The sequence below is a fragment of the Syngnathus scovelli genome, chromosome 3, assembly GCF_024217435.2.
Source record: "Syngnathus scovelli strain Florida chromosome 3, RoL_Ssco_1.2, whole genome shotgun sequence".
NCBI classification, from domain to species: domain Eukaryota; kingdom Metazoa; phylum Chordata; class Actinopteri; order Syngnathiformes; family Syngnathidae; genus Syngnathus; species Syngnathus scovelli.
This window is the reverse complement of record NC_090849.1, coordinates 11,343,463-11,365,159: the sequence shown is the minus strand read 5'-3', so window position 1 is coordinate 11,365,159 and position 21,697 is coordinate 11,343,463. Positions and strand designations below refer to the sequence as shown.

Sequence of the window (21,697 nt, the reverse complement as noted above, 5' to 3'; positions counted from 1 at the left end):
CCCGCCCGCCAGCCCAGTATCATTCAAAAACATTGCCTCACACTTTTGTCGTATAAAGCTGATACATACAACGTGAAGACATACCGTCCCTTGGTTGACGACAATCGGTAAAGGTTCACGTTTGTCGTTGTTTCCCACTTTATGAGATCTCAGTCGCTTAAATTAAGGGTTGATGGGGTTGAGGTCAACTCTAAAGTTCCTAATTTTCTCCCAACCATGCATGTTAGGCCATGTTAGTATGTTGGAACAGTACAATGTGCAATTGTGTCCACAAAGTTGTAAACATGGAATATTGGGGAAATAAATTTGTTCAACACATTTAAATGGTAATTTTCATACCAACAACAAATGCCCAAATAAAGTTATCAAAGACCATAAAAACCCTATCATGGCCTTGCGTAAAAATGCTTTCAAATAATTCACTCAGTCTACAGTATGAAATCAAGTTTTTTTTTTCTTTACAATTTTATTGTGTCTTTCCTTTTTACAGCCACATCAATGGGGTAAGAATCTGCTGCCATAGAGACTGCCCTCCCCCAAATCTCTTAGACGAAAAAGCAACAACAAAACAAAGGATCTGTGCAATATGCCATCACAGTGGCATCACAAATCATTTTAGTAAAAACAGGAGAACAAATGTGAAAATTTGCAAAAGAATTGGCCTTACTGTCATAAAAAAAAAAGAAAAGAAAAAAGTGATAACTTAAAAGGTTTTTTATTTAGGGTTTAAATTCCTTTAAAAGAATTGAGTAAAATTTGTGGGAAGGGGGATTTGGGATTGGAATACTGAAAACCAGTAGTTGTTTCTCAGCACAGGAACTTGCGGCACACTCAAATGCAGCTTTTGTATAAATCCCTGTAAAACACTACCAGATTAGACTGGAAAATACTTCTCAGTAATCCAGTGCAACTATTACCAAAATGACAATAATTTAGAGTTTGCTAAATCAGAAAACATCATCTGAAAGTTGGGGGGGAGACAAAAACATTGAATTAATGCTGAAATTGATGTAATTGCATAACTGTGTTCTCAAATTGTGAATCTGCATTGAAAAGGGGCAGTGAAAAAGTTGACTGGGTGAAATACAGGTCTGGTCTTGCATTTCTTTTTGTCAGCTGGCAAGTACCCTGAGTTTCTGTGCTGGAAAACAGAGCAACATGAGCAGGTGATCGTGTGTGGAGCTCTAATAGAATACAATGGAGACCACATTAATCAATACATTTTTTGGCTGACATTATTAAATAGCTCAGTCTGTTCAATCACACGAGTATGGTATCATCTATCTCTTCATTGGAGTCTTGCTGACTGGCAATCTTCTTCAAAGAACGGCGATGACACTCTGAGAGAAGGTCGTTGCTTGCGGAGTCCAGAATGGCTGTAATCGTCTGAAACGCACAATGTACAACAGGAGTGACTTCTTGCGTCAACTACTTGCACCATATTAAGTGCTAGTGGTCTGACCTGCATGCATTCCTCTCCCTGGCGGAGTCGTAGTAGGTTGACGATGGTGTGCTCGCTCTGAGCTCTGACGCTGGTGTTCTTGTCTTTGGTGTTGTCCAACAGAGTCTTCAGCAGGGCCTTAATGTGATTCGCCTCCATGGTGGGTGACGCGGGCTCTTTGAAGACCCACCACAGCACCCGTTCTGATACCAGCCTGATGTCACTGGACTGGTTCTGAAGACACTGCGAGGTCACACAGACAGCAGGTGTCACAAGGAACACTACAATCCTACTACACATTTCAAACCTCAAATTTGTTATTATTGACAATCCATACATGCTATGGTAATCCAGCAGGTTCATTAAGGAATTTTAGAACATGTTCACAACTTGTGAAACGTAAAGATGTGCTAAGTAAAGATGGCATAGCACACGGAATTTCTTCTGACAACTTGCATTGTACAATATGAAGGGTTAATAATTTAAGATTCCTCAAGTGTAGAGTTTGTCTGAAAGGGTAATTGAGAAAAAAAAATCACATTAGGATCAGCCTCTATGGTAGTGATTCTTATTTCTACAAATTATGTAGAGACTGTAGTTTCTCAGTATGATGAGGCATTCTAGTAAAGTGACCTCCACATACTCCAATTATTTCACCTATCCTCTGCTATTTACTGAAAAACTCACCTATATGCAGTGTTTGTGCTCAGGCCCAAGCAATAACAATATAACCTTGGTGTCATTTAGTGACAGCTTGGTGCCAAGGAAATAATTCAAAGTTGGGATGCTTCGTTGCAAACAAAGTAGTCATTTGCCATCATTTTGGGCCTTCCATATGACCAGCTCAGTGGCCTAGTAGTAGAGTGTCCACCCTGAGACTGGAAGGTTGTGGGTTCAAACCCCGGCCGGGTCATACCAAAGACTATAAAAATGGGACCCATTGCCTCCCTGCTTGGCACTCAGCATTAAGGGTTGGAATTGAGCTAAGGGAGTCAACCCCTACAGAAAATCAATTTCCCCTTGGGTTGGTGTCAGGAAGGGCATCTGACTGTAAAAACCTTTGCTCCAAAAATATTCTCAGTATGGCATTTCACCCACTGGCCATGGCCCACCTCCAGTGGAAGAAAGCCATATTGAGAATCCAGTCCTACCCAGCGGAGTCTGGAAAGTGGACTTTAAAAAGAAGAAAATATGCAATTTTAAAAGCCTATAGGGGCATTAATTACCCATGGATTCTTGGCTTTTGTAGCAAGGCTTGGTCAAATGGTATACCAACTCAAGTGAGAAAAGGGAAACAATATGCATATAGCATAAAGATGAAAAAAAAAATGTAATCAAATATACAGTATAGAATATCCTGTAAATGCTTTGCAAAATTCCCCATTTCAAGACTCTTCAAGTTTACACTAAACAGCTTCTTTCTTTTTCTGGATTGAGATCAGATTCATATGGAAATCTTTGTCATTTGAAAACATTGCAGCCTAAAAAAACGGGATTATATATAAATTCCTGACTGATTATGTACGGCATAACAAACCTTGACAAATTGTGTGATGAAGCGCTGGGAAACATTACTGCCTCCATCCACGCTAAGCTGATATCGCATCAGGAATCCCATTCCTCTTATCCCACTGCTAGCAATGGGGATCTGCAAGAGGAACCAGGTCAAATAATTGACTCATACACTACACTGGTGGTATAGAATGTAATTAACACCCAAGATGATTTCTATATATCAATACAGTATTAAATATCAAGGCTTTACATGATACAAAAATTATGGAAATATCAGAAGCATAAGTAGAACATGCAGACAGGCAGCAAACTTTCTGCTCACCCTATCAGCAGTGGCGTTGTTCAAAATGGTCTCCATCACGGTGTCGCAGTATTCCTTCCCGCACAGCTTCTCAGGCGCACACTTGACAGCTATGGCTAGCGCCAAGCTACGACCATGACGCACCATCCAGTCGACCCCTGACATATCAGCTGCAGCCGGAGAAAAACAGGTATTAGTTTTCTCATACACCATGTTACTAATAATATAGACTAGAAAAAGACACAGACGAGGTCCACTCCCTCACAAACAAAGAAGTCTGTCTCTAAATTGAGATGCATCACTTCACCAATACAGTGAGCCCCTGCATACAATTTGCTATTCACAAATTTGTTTTTTAAGAAACTAAAAATCCCAACTTTGTGACAACTTTGCCTTTTCCAGCAGATACTAACCCAAGACGTGCTGAAGCAACACACTCTTCAGCTCCTCCTCTGACAGAAAAGGGCAGAGCTCACCAATACAGCCAGCTGAAGCCATCCGAGTTGCATCCTATTTGTGCAAGCGCGCACAGAGAGATGAGAGAGCAGACAGAAAGAAACAAGAAGGTATTGACTTCTTTTTTTAATCAAACAATGCATTATGCTTAAATAAATGATTCAAAAGGAAATCATATTCAATCTTCAATATATTTTTGTTGCACACCACACACAGAGGTAGACCTTACATGCTGGCATGCACGGAGAGACGTCGAAGTGACGTGGCCCCCCAAAATTGTTGAGGTCCAGGCCTTGCGTGTTAGGCATCAACTACTTCAAATTTCTTTGAGACTTGAACAGTACCCCTGCAGTTTCTAAGCCCAAGATGAGAGACTGCTGCCCTATTTGCTTAAAACCACCTTTGATTCAAACGACATTGTCTACCACAGACGTCCGCTTCATCACAGTGCTCACAGGTAAAATACTAATACCACAAAACACTGTTTGGGAAAGCTTTGACAGTTACACTTTATTTAACTGAATGGTTAAATTAGAAGGCAAAGGCTTTTCACTCCAGGAAATCTTCTCAACCTTGTTAAATGCTTCAAGTTACACGCTCCAAATGTCATACCTCGTCATGTCCCAGCATGCCTAGTAATGTGGTGGTGATGTTCTTGCGGATGTTTGGGTCCACCTTTGACCCAGCCCCTTGAATGACGAACCTTAGAGCTTGTAGCATTGTCTCCCTGTCAAAGACAAAGTGTGATAACAAATGTAAAACATAACACCAAAACAATATAATCACACGCTGCTAGTAATAGTTGTATTTGTGTGTGAGAAATTAAATGCAGTGCCATTGTGCCACAAAACATGCAAAGAAATTTACAGACTAAATAGTAATCCCACTAGAAAATACATATTACATGTACATACGTATATGCATATGTACATATAAACATGTACACGTGTAAATACATGTGTATACACACACGCGCATTTAAGATCGCTGATTTAAATTTGCTGTTGACCAATGGAATTAAGTAAAACGTGCCGTGGCTTAACAAGCTACAGTGACTGTGACTACAGTTTCCATGTGCCATTTTGTCCTTTTTGTTGTTGCAATTATTTAAAAAAAAAAAAAAAAAAAAAAAAGCAACAGGACCTATAATTACATAACAGCCGGCGACAGTGTAGCTGTGCCACCTGGTGGTGAAGTTAGGGAACTCATTTACCCTTCATTTTCTACAAAAAAGCCACTGCTGAGATCCCAAGTATTCTTATGAACATAATTATGATACACAAAAATGCTCCTGAGCAGACAGGGCGAATTACTATACCACACATACAAAGTATCCTGGTGGAGTACAATAATGCATAATCACATGTACAGTAACTTGGAAGCAAACTAATTTCTCAGTCAGAACCTATCGTCACATAGAGATCAATGAATACTTAAGTAACCTTAATCTCCAACGAGTGCACCCACCTGACTCCAGGGTCCTCTGCATTGCGAATGGCAGCGAGTTGCTCTGTAAAAAGTGGATCAACCTTGGTGTGGATGGAAACCAATTGGCCAAGAGCTTCAGCGGCCCTCAACCTCACCGCACGGCTCGAGTCTTGCAGGGCCTTTAGGAAGGTGGTCTGCAGCTGTGGCAGGAAGGGCTTCAGAGCAATACCCACCTGCAAGGTGGAACATCACATGCATGAGTGAAACTTTGCATCTCCATCTCGAAGAAATTTTGATATTGAAGAAGAGAACCTTTTAAACAGACCTTTGCCAGCAGAAGAGTAAGAGTCTCCAACAGAGCTGTCTTCACTGTCCAGGCAAAGCGGTCACCCAAGATACGAATAAGGGGGCCAGTGATGTTGACCACAGAGGGCCGCAGCGCTTCGGGGGATGTCAATTTAATAACTCCTCCTAAGGCTTTGGCTGCTTCTTCCTTCTGCTCAGGGCTACCAGTAAGGACGCCTTCTCTCAAGACAGGCAGGATGCAAGTAACACCCTGGAAAGCACAAAGATGAGTGAGAGTAGGTTCTATTTTTCACATTCCAATTGTGAAATAGAAACTTCTTACCTTTTTGGGCAGACAGAATCCAGGTAAGTGTTGACCTTTTACATCAGCAGCTGCTGATCTAACGTCTCGATGAAGGTCATCAATTAGAGCCAGCTGGCTGCTTGCGTCCAGTTTCTTGGTAGAAAAAAAAAAACAGAGTCAGTTCATGACCCTAGAAGCAGAATATAATGGAAACACTCCTTCACATGAACGCACCTTAGTGATGGAGTTGATTGTGTCCCAACTCTGAGACAGAACCTCTGTGTTAGTGTCATTAAGGAGGTGGATGAGGCCTGACAGCAGGTTGCGTGTATGAGCACTATAGTCCAGGCGGGTGCGGGCAAAGTAGGCATTGAGGATAGTAACAGCGGCCTGTCTGAGGCCAGCGTCTGAGTTTCGAGTTGCCTCCAACAGATCATCAATAATGATGCGTTGGCCCACTTCATCGTCCACGGAGAGGATCACTGTTTGACAACTGCATAATTCCTGATGCAAATAGCATTCATCAGCAGTGTAAAAAAAAAGCAACAGCATCAGCAAATACGTTACCTGAGGTTCATCCTCTGTTCCTAGTTTTCCTTTAAGTGAGGAGAGAAGGGCAGGGAGAATGACACCGAGGTGTCGGGTCAGGGCATCACCAGCCACAGCTGACAGGAAGGCCAATACACGAGTGTTGACAGGAGGAGCGGTCAGCTGGGAGAACAGGATTTGGTTTCATTAGTCACATTATTCCACTTCTTATGGTGATTGTTGTCATCGACTGCTACCTTTGGCACCAAATAGGGCAGCACCGATCGACTCTTCACTGCCATGACTTGTTTCAAGCCATCCAAAGCAAACTCTGCTGTGTCCTCGTCATCCTGAGAAAATAATTTAGCACAGCTTAAGTTGGGGGGAAAAAAACTCACAACAAACAAAAGAAACAACCCATGGCAAGTCTACTGTTAATGTTGCATAGAATGTTTTCATCGTTTTCGAACTTACAAGTTGTTTCAGCAGAGTAGGCAGGATGTCATCCAGTGCCTGGTGACCAATGGTTACGTGGAGCTGCTCAAATGTTTTGGCTGCAGCCTCTCTGACTTCTTCCAGTGGGTCGCACAGAGCCTTCCTTACAGTGGGGACCAGAGACTCGGAGAAGACCAGGACCTATGGAACAATACCATACGTTCAGTGATTTAATAGTGAGGATCTGCTTGACCCATGATGAGGAAAATGCATTTATTTGTATGACTGACAGCATCTTTGCTGGTGGACTTCATGATCTCACTGAGGCCAATGCAGACGCCCTGCCTTTCATCACTCTTGTCAGAACGCAGACCCTGTTCCAGAATGGGAATAATCTCTGGAAGAATCTTCTCACCCAGCTTTCTCACTAGATCACCCAGTGTCCGGGCAGCGATCTGAAAGCACACACACATGCAGTGATTAAAAAAATAATAATAAGGAAGGTGGTTTTTGGGTGGCAAAAAAAAAGGAAGAAAAACAAAAACAAAAGGCAAATAACCATCAGGTACATACAGTTCTCTTGTCAGGGCAGGTGGAGGCCAAGAAGCCGAGCAGGAGGCTGAAGAGGGTCGGGAGGATTTCTCGAAGGGTTCGCGGTGTGTTGGTCACGACTATCTTCCACACGTGAAGAGATGCCTGGCGAACTACCAGCTGGGTATCCGAACGTCCCATATAGAGGCCGGAAAGAACCCGGTTACGCCGCTCAGCGCCGAGTGCTGAAATGATGGCCTAGAAGTGTGACAATTCTAGTTAGCCACTGGCAAAAACATCAAATGTTAAAAGATAGAGGTTTTGATGCACAATACACTAGGATACACTGATCCTATCACAAGTAATTTGCTAGTTAAAATACATGTTCATACTTTATTTGATGCAGCAGTTCCAAAATTGTCATCCTCTGATGCAGTCTCTGTGGTCATCTTTCCTGTCACGCCAGAGATATGGAATAGCAGATCTCCAAGCAGCTGGACAGAACTGAACCTGTAAAGCAACACAAACATGGGCGTGCAGTTATTCAAGCTACGTCTACCCAATCTTTAAATACTTTATTGAGAGAATGTCTTGCTGACCTAATTCTCCAGAGGTCATCAAACAGCCCCTGCTCTAGTTCAGGAAGCAAAAGTGCAATTGCAGTCTCTGCATACATGCTGATGATACACTGGCCAGCTCGTAGCGCAGTGTCTCTCACATATTCATTTTCATCAGCCAGAGCCTAGTGAATCACATCACAAAAGTTAAGACAATCAAGTCAAATAAAACGCTAAAAGTATTGTGCAAAGACTGAATCTGTATTTGCATTAAAAAAATATATATATAGTATATATACAGGCATATAGTGAAGTTAAGGAGTAAAGGTTTTACAGATGGCATTGCAGAATTAAAAAGGACTAGATGATTATTGTATTAACTATGTTATGTCTAAGTATTGCAGGTAATTGGGTCATTCCTATTCGGTTTTGAATAGAAAAAAAAACTTGTTTACAAAAACTATGCTGCATGGGTGGGGGTTGTCAGACATGGGATTCCATTAACTTCTACATGTCGCGAAAACCTCTTTTGCACAACAGCAATACGCGTTGTTCTAGGATGAATTGTCATTTACTTGAACAAAATTAAGCCACACTTTTGATCGGAGCTGTGTGCATGTGTGCGCACTTAATTAAATTAAGGTGGGTTCTTCTTTGGGTTGATGGACAAGGAATCGAAAGGAGGAACTGGAATTTTGAAATGACAACGATTCCAGGAGAACCGGAACGTTCGTCCTGGTTTCAATCGATTTTTCACACTCAACTGCCCAACTGTAGTCATCACACAACTAGAATAATGTGATGACCAATCTTAACATTCCAACCAGAGGGGCAATTACCTTTAGAATACAGGGGATGATGGGCCCGACATAGGGAGTGAATTTGTCTCCAAATGTGAGAGGCAGGTAGATGAACATCATGATGTAGCCATCTCTGACATGGGAGGCTATATCCACTTTACTAGCTGTCTGCACCACATCTGGCATCAATTTGTCCAGCTTCTCGACTCCAAGCCCGGCCATCACCTCAGCCAGCCCTGAATACACCAGAAATGGAACTCTGTCAGCAATTTGATTCGTTTGATTTAGAACGACAGAAATGCTAAGCAAGGTTAGTGACCTTGAGCTGCCCCAGAACGATCTACTGAGCTCTGCTCAGAGGCTAGCGTCTCCATGAGCCACGGCAGAAGGTCGTCAAAGCAGGATTCACCCATTCCCTTTACCATGGCTCCCAGGGCTTTGGCTGACACTGTACGCACCTGAAGAGAAGCAGCTACTGCATCAGTTTCACACGCACACACACATACACTGCTATTATTTGTTGTTCATCAATCCCACCTCAGGCACTGGGTCCAATAAAGAAGTTTTCAGTCCAGGAATGACACTTGGCAGGTACGGTGACAGATCCTATTACCCAACATAAACATTCCACAGATTGGTTCATAGAATATGATGCAGACAAGCTTAAATTGTATAGCGATAAACAATACCTTCTGGTCGGTAAGGGAGTACATATTGCCAATAATCTGAGCAGCCATTTTGCGAGTGTCAGTGGAACGATCCTGGAAGGCTCTCTGGACAATAGGCATGATCAAGGCAAGGGAGGGGGCATCAATGAAGTGGACAAACTTGGTGTCCAGAAGAGTTTGAAGACACGTTTGCGTTCTTTGGGATGGATCAGTAAGAGCATCCAGTAGGATGGGCGTTATAGCTGGGAAAGGGATCATGAATGAAAAGTCATTATGAATGAGATGTTACAACATACCACTGACAGCTGGCAGTTCTACCTATCACCCTCGAGAGATGGGAGACCTCAACAAAAAAATGGTCATCTAGTCTTGAGGATTGCAGAACTAGCTGTTGTAAATGTGTTTGTATATTTCAAAACATACAAAAAACAACAACACCCTTCTTACCGAGAATTTCAGGGTTACGGATGACTGAGCCAATTTGTCTAAGAGCCTGTTGACCAGCTTTTTGCACCTTCACATGAGAGTCAGTCAACACTTCGGTCAGTTTCGGGACAATGCTTGGCAAACAGGAAGATAACTGCTTAGGTGCACAGAAAGCCATGGCACCAAGTAACTCCACAGAGCCTTGAAAAGCACAATTGGAAGATTAGATGTTGGAAAATGCAGATTGTTTCAATACACTCAGGGCTTGTGTTTGTGTGTTGTCTGAGCAGACCTGCTTTAGTCCGCCACGATTCCTCTTCGAGGGCCACTAGCAGAGAAGGTAAAACTAGTTTCACACCATGTGCACTCAAGTTTCTCATCACTGCCTTCGCACAGTCATCAGCAGCCTGGTGCAGTGAGGAAAGAACCATTAAGTCACAAAACTCTGTGTATTTGTTTGTGAAACTGATTTGATGTTAAAAGAAAATAAATTAAAAAAAAAAAACATTAAAAAACCCACATTATGAATTGATTTTCTTGCTCACCTCTCTTACATACTGATTTCCGTCTCCAAAGCAGAGCAGGAGGTGTGGCAGCACATGGACAACATATGGCTCAAACAGTTTGCCCAACATGTTGCACAGCATCTCAAACGCAAAAAGTGCCCCTGGAAAAGAACGAACGTTAATATTCTAAAGGTGCAACCACTAATCGATTAATTAACTAAAAGGAAAAACAAATTAACCAACTAGCATTTTGATAATCGATTAATTGGTTCGACTTTAATGAAGTGGTTCTTATATTTGTTGGAGGCAATGAACCCAACAATCAAGTTCTGCTAATTAGTTAATGAATACATGTTTTCTATTCAAATCAGATTTTTTTCCAGATTGTGTAAAGTCTATTTATTACACATGGATAAAGCAGAAGAAATCTCACAGAAGTCAAATGTTGAAGACTGCCATTTTCTAAAAAGAGAAACTAACAGACAATCTTGTGTGCTTTTTGTGCTATATGGAGTTTTAGTGGGGTTGAGGCCCAGTAGCTTGTCAAGAGGGGAGTTTAATTCTTTGGTGAGTGATTACTCACCTTCCCTCCGTCTGAAGTTTTTCTTGTCCTGAATGGCATCAGTCAGCGTTGCCATGATCTCCTGCTGCTTGAGAGCCAGGATACCAAGCCCTTTGACCAGGCCGGCGAGCCCATAGGCAGCTCCCTTCCTCTCAGCATACTTGTCACTCTCCAGCAGCAGCTGCAGCAGATTCCTTACAATCCCTGCCGCATCTTCTTTGATGGCAGGCACTAAAGGAGGCAAACAGCTGGCCACTGACTCTTGAACCTACACAACAAAGACCGCAAAACCGTTATATCCAGGAACACGATATGTCTCCTTTATTGTCTGAAAGATTCAATAACAATTCATCTTTTTTTTTCTATTGATTTGTGTTATAAAGTCTTGGTTGAAAATCGGTGAACAATTCCGATAACAAAAAAGTCTGAAAGAAAGCACACTTGTTCACAATTCATTCTTTGTTTCAAGTTGTTCAAGACGCATTCCAGTGGGATAAAAGATTATCTGTGTGACGTAAAAAGTCTCACCGTCACTTGTCTTTTGAATAATACTAAATCTAAGCAACAACCACAAAACAAAAATCATTGAAACTATTAAGAGTTTTTAGCCAAAGTTTCTTACCTGTTGAGCTGGTGTAGAAAGCGCTGTAATGAGCTTGGCCACTATAGGTTTGACCTTTGGGTCATCTTTATCCAGATGTTTGGCCAAGGAGCCCATAAGAATGACCACACTTTGACGGACAGCATCGTAGCTGGCATCCTGGGGGGCATTCTTCAGAAATTCCTCAAACACTGGCAGCAGGGAGCTAACATTGTCCTATAACACACATGACATTCAGAGAAACCTGTGAACTTTTGAAAATTTAAACACAAATGATATCACATGCATTGAAAACCACAGGGAATGTTTAAAAAAAAGGGGGCAAGCCTCACCTTTCCATGTGTGTTGAGGGCTGAGAGGGCTGCTTCCAACATGCAGCGCCGCACCTCAGTGTGACGGTCGTTCAGAGCATCAGGAACAAAGAAGAGGAAGAGGGGAGTCACCTGTGATTCGTCCAAGTACTGGGCCAGCTTGTTCAGAGTGAGAGCAATGCCAGACCTAGAGCCATGAATGACAAATAAGTGCTAAATGAATGAGTGAACTGAGTTGAACGTTTTGATTTTGCCACATTGGACCTATACAATGGTGAGATGATTTCTTTTCTCTCTCTCATACCTTGCTTCCCATTGATCCGGTGGAGATTCAGAGACGATTCTGCCCAATGTATCCAGCACAGGGGGTGGCCTCTTTAATAAAGATGAGGATAAATACATGTTTGTTTGCTTTGGTTGTTGGTCTTGTTTAGATAATTGGTATAGTGTATGTAGTCTCTTACATAAAGTTTTTTGTGGTAGAGTTCCGTTAGCTGTCCAAGAACAGGGGCAGATTGCTCTCTATAGTGAGAAACTGCACTTGACAGTGCTTCAGCAGCAGCGGAACGAACAGCCTCTTCATGGTGAGTGATGTCTCCAATGAGTAGGGAGCAGAGCTCTGGGACCAACTCCAGATCAAGAGACTCCCAGAGTCTAAGACCACCAAAGAAATTGCTTATCTTTGTTTTCACAAAATCACCCACTTAAAACAATAATAAACTTGTTTTTACTGCAATTGACAAACATGGTTATATTACTTAGTAATTACTGCTTTCTCTACGTCAAAGTATCATACTATGACAAAAAAAATGTAACGTCAGGATTCTACAGACAAACAGAAAAATGAAACACATAACTCAAGAATACATACTTTTCAGCAAAAGCCCGTCCCTCTTCTTCAACATCAAACCTAGCGACCCAGAGCCTTCGCAGCAAACTCAGTCCACTTTGCTCTGTGGGGTCTGTCGACAAAGCAAACTCCATCTCTGACAGTCCCTGCACAACGGCGTCAGAAAAATAAAATAAATAAAAAAACAAACAAACAAACAAATAGGACAAACTATAATGATTAGTTTGTATTCAATGTAGCATTTGTCCAATTCTTGTGGGCTTCTTGGTAAATAGTTGAACTTCTTCACAAGGAAATAAGGCAAAGAGCAAACTTAAAATGGAATGGGGTTATTTGAAACTCACTCTGAGAGCTGCATCACGGACAGAGAAGCAAGGTGAAAGGAGGGCGTTGAGCAGGACATCTATCTCTGACTGCTCTGCTACTGTGCAGCCATCACCTCCTCCAGCACTGCTACAAAGTGCTGTTAGACACTGAGACGCCAAAACCTAATACAAAAGTTGGAATTGCTTGTCAAACAACTGCACAGTCCACAACTACATCAATACAGAAAACAATGCTATCATCACATTTGGCTCAAAATATTGAAGAAATTACAACTCATGTACACAAAGGTTTACATACACTCAACTATAATAATGTACAACAAATTTTACATTCATATAGAGACTGTGTTTTGTTCAGTGGCTGTTTTGTGATCATTTTGTTTAAAAGATTTTTGTCTAAAGTCAAAGACTTAAAACTAAAATGGCTGGCTGTTTATGCCTAAAGCAGTGGTTCTTAACCTGGGTTCGATCGAACCCAAGGGATTCAGTGAGTCGGTCTCAGGGGTTCGACAGAGCCTCCACTGAGGAGGTCCGAACAAACCTGATTTATTGTGTAAATTCTGATTTGCCAGTATGTAATTTGTTGTGAGTTCATGCATTGTGTTGGTGTTGTTCTTTGAACAAGATGATGTCCATGCACGGCTCATTTTGTGCACCAGTAAAAAACATGTATGCCTTGAATTTAAAACCTAATATATTTTTCACTAACAAGGGGTTCGGTGACGGCGCATATGAAACTGATGGGGTTTGGTACCTCCAACAAGGTTAAGAACCACTGGCCTAAAGCAAGCCGCAGTACTATGTTGAATTTCTAATAGCTACAGCCACCTGTGGCTGTAAAAATAAATTGCAAACGCTCTTTTCTTCCCGTGCATGTTTTTTTTTTTTTTTTTGGGACTTACGTACTCTGAAAAATTGTGGGTGGGGACAATCTCTTCTGAGCAAATATAGAATCCATTATGGCAAAATAATAGCTTCTGGTCGTGACAGTGAGCTAACACGAGAAGGTGCATGGTGTCGTATCCACAGAAAGAGCACAGGAAGTTCAAACCCGATTCAAGTGTGAAAATTATTTTACAAAGGCTTGCAAGAATACCCATTATAAACAGCTAATGTTAATCTGCTATTTATAAAATGGGTGATTCATGAACAGTCAAATGGAAAGGCTACTGTAAAGACATTTGGGGGCAAAATCCTGCAGAGTTCAGTTTTAACTTGTAAACTTTCTTCGAGTACACCAATCAGGCATAAGCAATAAAGGAGACTTTGACTTTGACTTTTGACAATGCTTGGATTGGCAAAGTTTACCTGAAGTCTTGGTGCGGCAGTGGAAATAATTCTGGTCAGCAGTATCAGCATGTCAACACGTGGAAGCAGCTCAGGGCCATTCTGAGAAGGTATAAAAAAATTAAAGTAGTCTTGCCAAATTTGTAAGCAAGAACAACGAAATAAGATGGGTTGAATTTCAGCATGAAAAGCAAACTGTACCTCATCTATAATGGTTGACTCATCTGTCTGAGCCCGTAGCTGACAATGCTCATGGATGATTTGCAAAGATCTAGTCATTCTGCTCTCTGCCTCGTCTGTACTGCCTGAGGACTCTCTGAGAGTGGCGTTAAGGAAAGGAAAGCAGAAGCAAAAAGCAGGGGCAGGTAGTGGGCTCACACCTGGAAGAAAAAAAGATATAAAACAATAAAAAGATAGAACGGCCCAAATCACAGTCAGTGATACAAATCCCATGAAGTATTTTCATTCAGTTACTGTTTTGGTTTGTAACATCTTGGAAAACAGGCAAAAATGCTCATCATTGTTTTCCGAAGTAAATGCAAATGTTTTATTATGATTGAACACAAATATAATCTGCCTGTTTTCATGGAGGCATTTCTGATTTGGATTTGACAGAGAATGATAACTCTCCTTACCACTAGTCTTGCCAGCTTTCTGAGGGACAGTGTGCTGATGTAGCAGATGTACAGTGCGGGTAACTGCTTTGTCCAGGTCCTCCTCCTCCCAGGCTGGATCCAGTTCACACTCAGGCTTCAGCAATCGTAAAGTCACATGTCCCACAAGAGCACCTCGAGAAAAGCATACATTGCAATACAGTGGTCTGAAATTGAACAGCTGCGTCTACAGCTACAACTATGAAGCAGGTTGGGTACCGAGATGATGGAGGTGATGGGGTATGAGGTACTCTCCGATGTCCAAGAAGATCTGCTGGATGCGTGGAGCAGCCAGAGGTGAGTGCAACAGAGGCAACAAAACCTGGAGGACTGATGGTAGCTCTCTGGTCATCTGAGCTGGTCTCTCTTTTAGAGCAGCTGCTAGGAGACCCACCACACTTTGAAACTCTTCATCGAGCTGGACAAAATGACAACCATGTCAAAAGTCAACAAGGTTAGAAGAATAAAAGTCACGTAACTGCTTTGTTTTCTTACCCCTTGAAGTCTTTTGCGAATAGAATGCTCTTTCACACGCTGCAATTCAATCATTTCCTTCTGTTTGCTGGTGAGCTGCACGTCATCCTTGATGCCTCGTTTCTTCTTAATCTCCTGTGAAATCAAAATTACATTTAGATACATATATAGTAATTAAAATAGCATAGAAAATTGGTTTTAAATTACCTCCTGTAACTCGAGTCCAAAAATCTGCTCCTTGTAGGAGTAGACCTTGTTCTCTTTCTTGATATTCCCTTTCTTGATGTTCTCTTTCTGTGCACTGCGGGGAAAAAGTGATAGGAAGAGGTGCGCCATTAAACTACCGCAGGCCAATGACATGACAAACCTATTGGAATGTTGTTGTTTTTTTACCTCTCAATGATGGAGTTATCATATAGTTCCCCCTCAGGAGTCTGCATAATAGCGTACTCCTCCTTGGTGACAAGAACTAGAGCAGGTTGGGAAAGCTCCTTTGTTACGTGACTGATGACACGAGGTAGCAGCTTGTCAGGAGAAAGCCCGCAGAGGGCACCAACAGCATTTTTCACTGCCTGAGGAAAATTATTCAGGATATTTTTTTTAGAATTAATGCTATGCATTTGTGAACTCTAAACAATCTTTTTCTTGACATAACTCTTTATTTTTCTGAAATAAAATCAGGATATTATTAGGAATATTAGGTATTCACCTGGTTATCAGTGTTGACCTCCAACAGATGTGGCAGAATAGCCTCCAGATTATTTTCTATAAATTCTTCTGCTTTTATGTTCATGGACGAGAGCAGGGATGGCCACAGACCACTGCGAGACTCAACTTAGAGAGATGCACACAGAATAGCCCGGATGTAAATCACAAGAAACATTTAAATAGGGCAGTGAATAACACAAGACTGCTCCTCCTTGTACCTAGGGATGGATGATGAGCAACAATGAGGATCTCCATAGCCAAGTTCTCCAATTCATTAGGGTCACTCCATTGACTGGCTGAGGTGCAAATGACGTGCAGAGCATCCAGCAGTACACGTGGACGAATGTAGTAGCGACCAAGCTCAGTCAGCTCTCCAGACTCCAACACCAAGACATCCTGGGGCATAACCTGAGGAAACAACCAAAAGCAATTCAGACCTATTTATCGAAGCAGAACCAAGATATGGTAAGTAATTCTGTTTTGTGGCCCATACTTTGTGTTTGTTGATGACAGCTCGGAGTTCACCTAGAAGGCCCTGGGCGAAGTTGGAGCCACTCAATGAAGAAAGCAGTTTTCTGACTGTCTGCTTTGCCCGCTTCCTCACACGCCAGCTCTGAGACAGCAGGACTGCCACAGTGGCACTGTGATACATCCTGTAAGAGTGGTTAGATATAACCAAGATGAACTTCTTTCTTTGAGAATCATGTTCATGCATGCAAAAAAAAAAAAGTAGTCATTTGTGTCGTGGCACTTTAGCTTGGACAAGTTAAACATTGGTTAAACATGGCAACCCACACATTTGCCCTTGACTGTCAGAGTATTTTCTTATGTTTAGCACAGTGATTTTCACATGTTGGGTCAAGGTTCCATCATAGGCGGATCATGGACAAGTACCGGTAGGAAAAAATTATAACGGGTCCTCGGTTTAGGACAGTAACTACATACGACTTTTTGCTTTTGATTTAATGTTTTACACTTGTATTTTTTCCATTTAAATACTGGATTTACTGTAATTATGACTACTGCTATGTTAGTGCTAATTTTCAAAAGTAATTTCTTTAACAAGGTGGCAAAGTGTAGCACTGGTTAGCACATCTGTCTCACAATTCTGAGGTGTGGGGTTTGATTCTGGCTCCGGCCTTCCTGTGTGGAGTTTGCATGTTTGCCCCGTGCCTGAGTAGGTTTCCTTTGGGAACTCCCGTTTCCTCCCACATTCCAAAAACATGCATGGTAGGCCAACTGACCACTCCAAATTTTCCGTAGGCATGAAAACAGCTGGTTGTTTGTCTATGTGTGCCCTGCAATCGATTGGCATGGCGCTCCCAAGGATAAGCGGTTCAGAAGAATGAATTAATATCTTAACAGTAACTAATATTCTTAACTTATACAAATGTGGGTCTCCACTTAGAATAAAAAAATGCAGGTCACAGGGTGACCACACTTGAGAACCACTGGTTTAGCGCATGCGGAACTTAAAGCTAACGCACGACTCATTCATTATGCTATGGAACATAAACTCACTGAGCTTTGGTGGTGTTAAGCCTGTGGGCATGATCCAAGAAAAGTCTTTCACAGAGCAGCAGCACAGTCAGCTGAGCTAAAAGCAGACCAACAAAAGAAACATTGCTTCACATATTGAATTTACTCATCAGGATGACTGACAGTAATCGATAACGATTGCCTCACTTTCATCATTGGCCTGGCAGAGGAACTTCTCTGTTGTGAAGAGTGGTTTCTTGTCATCCAAGATCAAGTTCCAAAAGCTGGAAAATCTTGCTTCTGTAGAAAGTGTGTCAACAGTTAATCCTACAGCCAATTGTTTTTTGAACCAGTTTCCATGAATAAGATGTGGGTACAAAAAAGTGAACATCACCAGTCATTGTTTCAAGCAGGGACAGTCGACTCAAAAGAACCGAAGCTGCCACACCTTCAGAAAGCAGAGCATTCTGTGTGTTTTGTGCTGCAGCTTTTTCTACTGTTTGGAGCAGCAAGGGTATAAGTTCTGATGCCTGGGCCAGAGTGTCACCTGAAAAGAGGGGGAAAATTGTGAGAATACAGAAGAAACGCAAACAAATGTGTGATATGGGGACCATTGTAGAGGATTTGCCTTGTGAGGACTGACCTTTGAAGGCCCCGAGCATGACCTGGATGTAGGCGTGGCGAACCAGAGAGGTGGAGGTTTTGAGGGTGAATGCCTTCTGGAACCAAGCTAGCAGAGCACTAGGAATCTGCACAGTAAGGCGACTGCTCCATTGGGAGAGCACTGACACTCCATGCACCAAGGTGCCCTCGTGAACTAAATTGAGGGGGTAGCAAAAAAATAAATTTAAATGGGAGTCCTTCAAACTGCTCCAACACATGCATTGTCTTGGCAATTTCCTGAGGATGATTAAGCAATCACACTTAAGTTATTACAGACAAAATCAAGGATACCTTCCTGTTGCAAAAAGGGAATGAACATCACTGTGACTGCAGAGCTCAGAGTTTGGCTTGAGCCTCCTGAGCCTGCATGGTGGCTGCAGCTGCCAATCCCTGAAATCAGAAAATTCAATAAACTACAACTTAATGGTCCCTTCCTCACTTTAGAAGAAATAAAATGTCTCATACCTGACAAAACACTCATCTTTTGGGTGACGACTGTAAGCTTTCCTTCAGATCCTGTAAGCATGAGTGTGGCAACATTAAAACAATATTATTAATATTACTGGTATATGACCTGGTTCAGAAAATGGAAGTGATTGATTATTATTATTATTATTATATCAAATGTAGCAAATTGGAGTGCAAATAGTTACTTCACCTCCAAGAATTTTGAAAAGGTGCGTGACAATGTCCTGTACAGCATTGGTGTCACTGCACTGTTGAGCCAAGTTTCGTAATGCCTGGATTGCTTCCTCCATAAGCTGGGCATTATTGGCTTTCAATTGACCTTAAAATAAAAATACTGGTAACTTAGTTTTTTTTCCATGAATAAAATACACCTAAGCAGACCATTGTACAAATTCCTTACTTGATATAGACTTTCCAATATCCATAGAATACTGACTGAGATCAATAGTCAGTGCAGAAAGAAGGCAGGAAATTGCTGGTGAGAGAATAATTAGAAGACACTCCATTAGGAATTGAGGAATAAGTGCGCGGTAATTCATGACACCCACCTTGCATGGCATTCTCCGGGCTTCGCAGCATTGTTTTCTGAATGCTGGGAAGAAGCAAGTCCTTGAACTCAGAGTGAGAGACGTGGCGCAACAGGGAGCTACTTTTGTCCAGAATGTGCTGATGTGTTTTTGTCTTGCTCATAAGGACTGTCTTTATGTACAGGTCCAACATGGCGCTCTGGATAGCAGCAACATTGAGAGGCAAGATTTTTTTTTATCAGAAAGCACTGAATCTCCACTCCATGGTGTGATGCAAAGAACTCACCTTATGCTTGTCAATTGTGGCTTTGTCCTTGTGAGCTGTGCAGAAGTCCAAACACACGCCGAGCATGGCTAGGGTGGTAGAGCATGGGTCCAGAGTCAACAATGTGCTGATGTACTGCTCAACTAAACCCGGATTCTGCGAAAGAAGCCAAAATGTCAGATTTCTCCAGATGCCAGTGTACAAGTCGCTCTAAATGATGACGTTTGACTCCTTTCTGCAAGCTTTATACTCACTTCCTCACAAAGATGAGTGAGATTCTTCAGGCTTGACTTCTGAGCAGTAGATTTGGCTCCACCTACAACCCCGGCCACAAGCAGGCTCTGAACGTGAACCTGAGTGACAACAGCCAATTCACAAACTCAAGTGACAAAGTTGGCAAACAACAATAGCAAATCTTTTCAGAGAATTACAGTAAACTACTGTTATATCTCTGTTAAAGAATACTTTGGAAATTGAGTTTTTATTCAGTTCAAATATGTTCTAAATAGGTACTAAAAAGTGTGCTGGAGGGGTAAAACTACATAAAAAATCACAGACTTTACCTATCACAAATGGATCTGGAATGTATTTTTGATAAATTACATGCAATTGAACTGTATAAAAATGACAAACCTAAAATTAGTTACCATTTTATTCCAGGTTGGTCCTTGTCTCTTCTCCGGAGCAGAAAAGACTGCAGGGACTAAAAGGCAGGTCCAAGATAGGGCAATGAAGGCAGCAGACCCTGTGCTTTTCCTGGAAGAAACAAACACAACATCATTAATACGCAGTTAATGTCAGGTACCCATTATTTCTGACATCTGAAGAATTATACATCCATTGCTGCAACTCAACATAATACAAGTGGCAATTCCGTCGCACACACAATGAAAAACAGTTGTATGAAATACATACCCCGGCTCTACATTTTTACTGACAACCCCACTGTTGAGAAGGCAGTGGAGGAGGCTCATCACCAGAATGTCAGGCTGGCGTTCAGCCAGCTGAGCAATGGCAGAGAGGATCTCTCGGCGGGATGCAGAATCCCTGACAAATACAAACAATTGCTTGTTCACAGAAAAGACAAAAACTGTTAAAACCAAGAATGCAGGTATCTTTCATAAGACCACAAGGTTACCTATATCTGTGAGGAGTGAGGCAGAAGAGCTTGCAAAGGCCTTTAATGGCAGGCTCTGGTAATTCTGCAATAAATAGCACCCCAAAATCATCAGCGTGACTGGATCTCTATTTATTACTAGCATCACATACACAAGCACCCACAGACTCACCTTTACCCTTTAAACATTGTTTCAGCTCTCCGAAAATCTCCTTACGCTCTTTCACGCTAGCTGTAGTCACCTTTACAGCAAATTTCTTCAGCGTCTCGGAAACCTGGAGAACAGATAACATTTAGCATTTCTTGTGCTTTAGAAAATCAAACATGTTTGTAGATGTACATTTGCAAAGTCAAATTCACACAACAAAGGTCCATCTGCATTTTGCACATTTAAATAGGGAGAAACGGAAGTCCATGCTAAATTCCTCGCCGTGTGCGAAATCAACTGGTGATCGCCAAAGAAGTCATTGAAATTCAAGAAAATAATTCCCATTTCTACATCGTCTCGTTTGTTGGGGCTAAATAATTCCAAGCTCTGACAGACAACGGGGGCACACTTTACGTAATCGACTGAATAAAATTGACAGAGAGACGGAGCGTGTGTGTGTGTGTGTGTATATACAAGTCAGTCAGCTAACTTGTGTCTAGTAATTAACATACTGCTCCTAAAATTATTATTATTAAATGCCTTGTTCATACAGTTGTCTTTTTTTATTCTTAAAAAATATGGTTGCATGGCCGACAGTAATTGCCTATTGTTACTCGCAGGACAGATGTTGATAGAAGCCAGGCATTCTCAGCTTACGTAGCACTTAGCGATTAGCCATTAAGCTAAATAAATTCTGGCCACGTGTCTCTTTGAGGGCTAACACACTCTTTTAAATCACACAAAAATATTAAGACTATACCAAATTTGACGGATGAGCGACTTACATTTCACTGTCAAATAGTTAATCGTGTTGCAAAAAGCCAGCCACACATACCTGCATGTCCGCTGCCATGTTGCCGGTCTCACCAGCGGAAGAAGTTGGTGACGTCACTACCGGTTGAGGACTCGTTCTGGTTGTCGCTCCTCGACTTGATTTCTCTTGTAAATTACATTTTGATGATGACATTGATGATAATTATTATTATATTAAGCCCAGCTATATAACAGATTTGTAAGCTTTGTTGTGTTTTTTTCAATCCTGAGACAAGTTTGAATTAAATTTGGTTCCAATTCAAT

General features: G+C 41.8%; 1 protein-coding gene across 1 annotated transcript; it reads right to left on the bottom strand.

Annotated features, from left to right (window-relative positions):
- Positions 1–436: 436 nt before the first annotated feature.
- gcn1 (GCN1 activator of EIF2AK4) lies at positions 437–21,602 on the bottom strand. The gene is made up of 57 exons (XM_049716693.2): positions 21,456–21,602; positions 20,645–20,747; positions 20,494–20,557; positions 20,271–20,402; positions 20,003–20,111; positions 19,610–19,708; positions 19,377–19,511; positions 19,112–19,289; positions 18,964–19,038; positions 18,754–18,882; positions 18,561–18,611; positions 18,387–18,485; positions 18,076–18,249; positions 17,827–17,979; positions 17,640–17,732; positions 17,475–17,550; positions 16,447–16,606; positions 16,172–16,361; positions 15,955–16,079; positions 15,639–15,817; positions 15,453–15,546; positions 15,267–15,380; positions 14,991–15,189; positions 14,754–14,906; positions 14,320–14,498; positions 14,140–14,220; positions 12,850–12,993; positions 12,527–12,651; positions 12,120–12,309; positions 11,960–12,030; positions 11,677–11,842; positions 11,366–11,560; positions 10,765–11,011; positions 10,221–10,342; positions 9,968–10,082; positions 9,697–9,876; positions 9,271–9,491; positions 9,119–9,187; positions 8,901–9,039; positions 8,621–8,817; positions 7,824–7,966; positions 7,617–7,734; positions 7,267–7,482; positions 6,984–7,148; positions 6,733–6,894; positions 6,516–6,608; positions 6,298–6,441; positions 5,965–6,234; positions 5,770–5,883; positions 5,467–5,697; positions 5,181–5,374; positions 4,326–4,440; positions 3,671–3,767; positions 3,279–3,427; positions 2,979–3,089; positions 1,463–1,684; positions 437–1,386 (listed from the first exon to the last, which is right to left on the bottom strand). Exons 1-57 carry the CDS (start codon positions 21,585–21,587, stop codon positions 1,261–1,263), a joined length of 8,127 nt encoding a protein of 2,708 aa, XP_049572650.1. The 5' UTR covers positions 21,588–21,602; the 3' UTR covers positions 437–1,260.
- Positions 21,603–21,697: the final 95 nt, after the last annotated feature.

Excerpts from the sequence above, each read along its gene's own strand:
- gcn1 (XM_049716693.2), bottom strand. The coding sequence starts at position 21,587 with ATGTCATCATCAAAATGTAATTTACAAGAGAAATCAAGTCGAGGAGCG. Across the intron at positions 18,250-18,386 it reads TCCCTTTTTGCAACAGGAAG|TTCACGAGGGCACCTTGGTG; the intron begins GTATCCTTGATT and ends CCCTCAATTTAG. Across the intron at positions 11,843-11,959 it reads CCGGATCAATGGGAAGCAAG|GTCTGGCATTGCTCTCACTC; the intron begins GTATGAGAGAGA and ends TCATGGCTCTAG.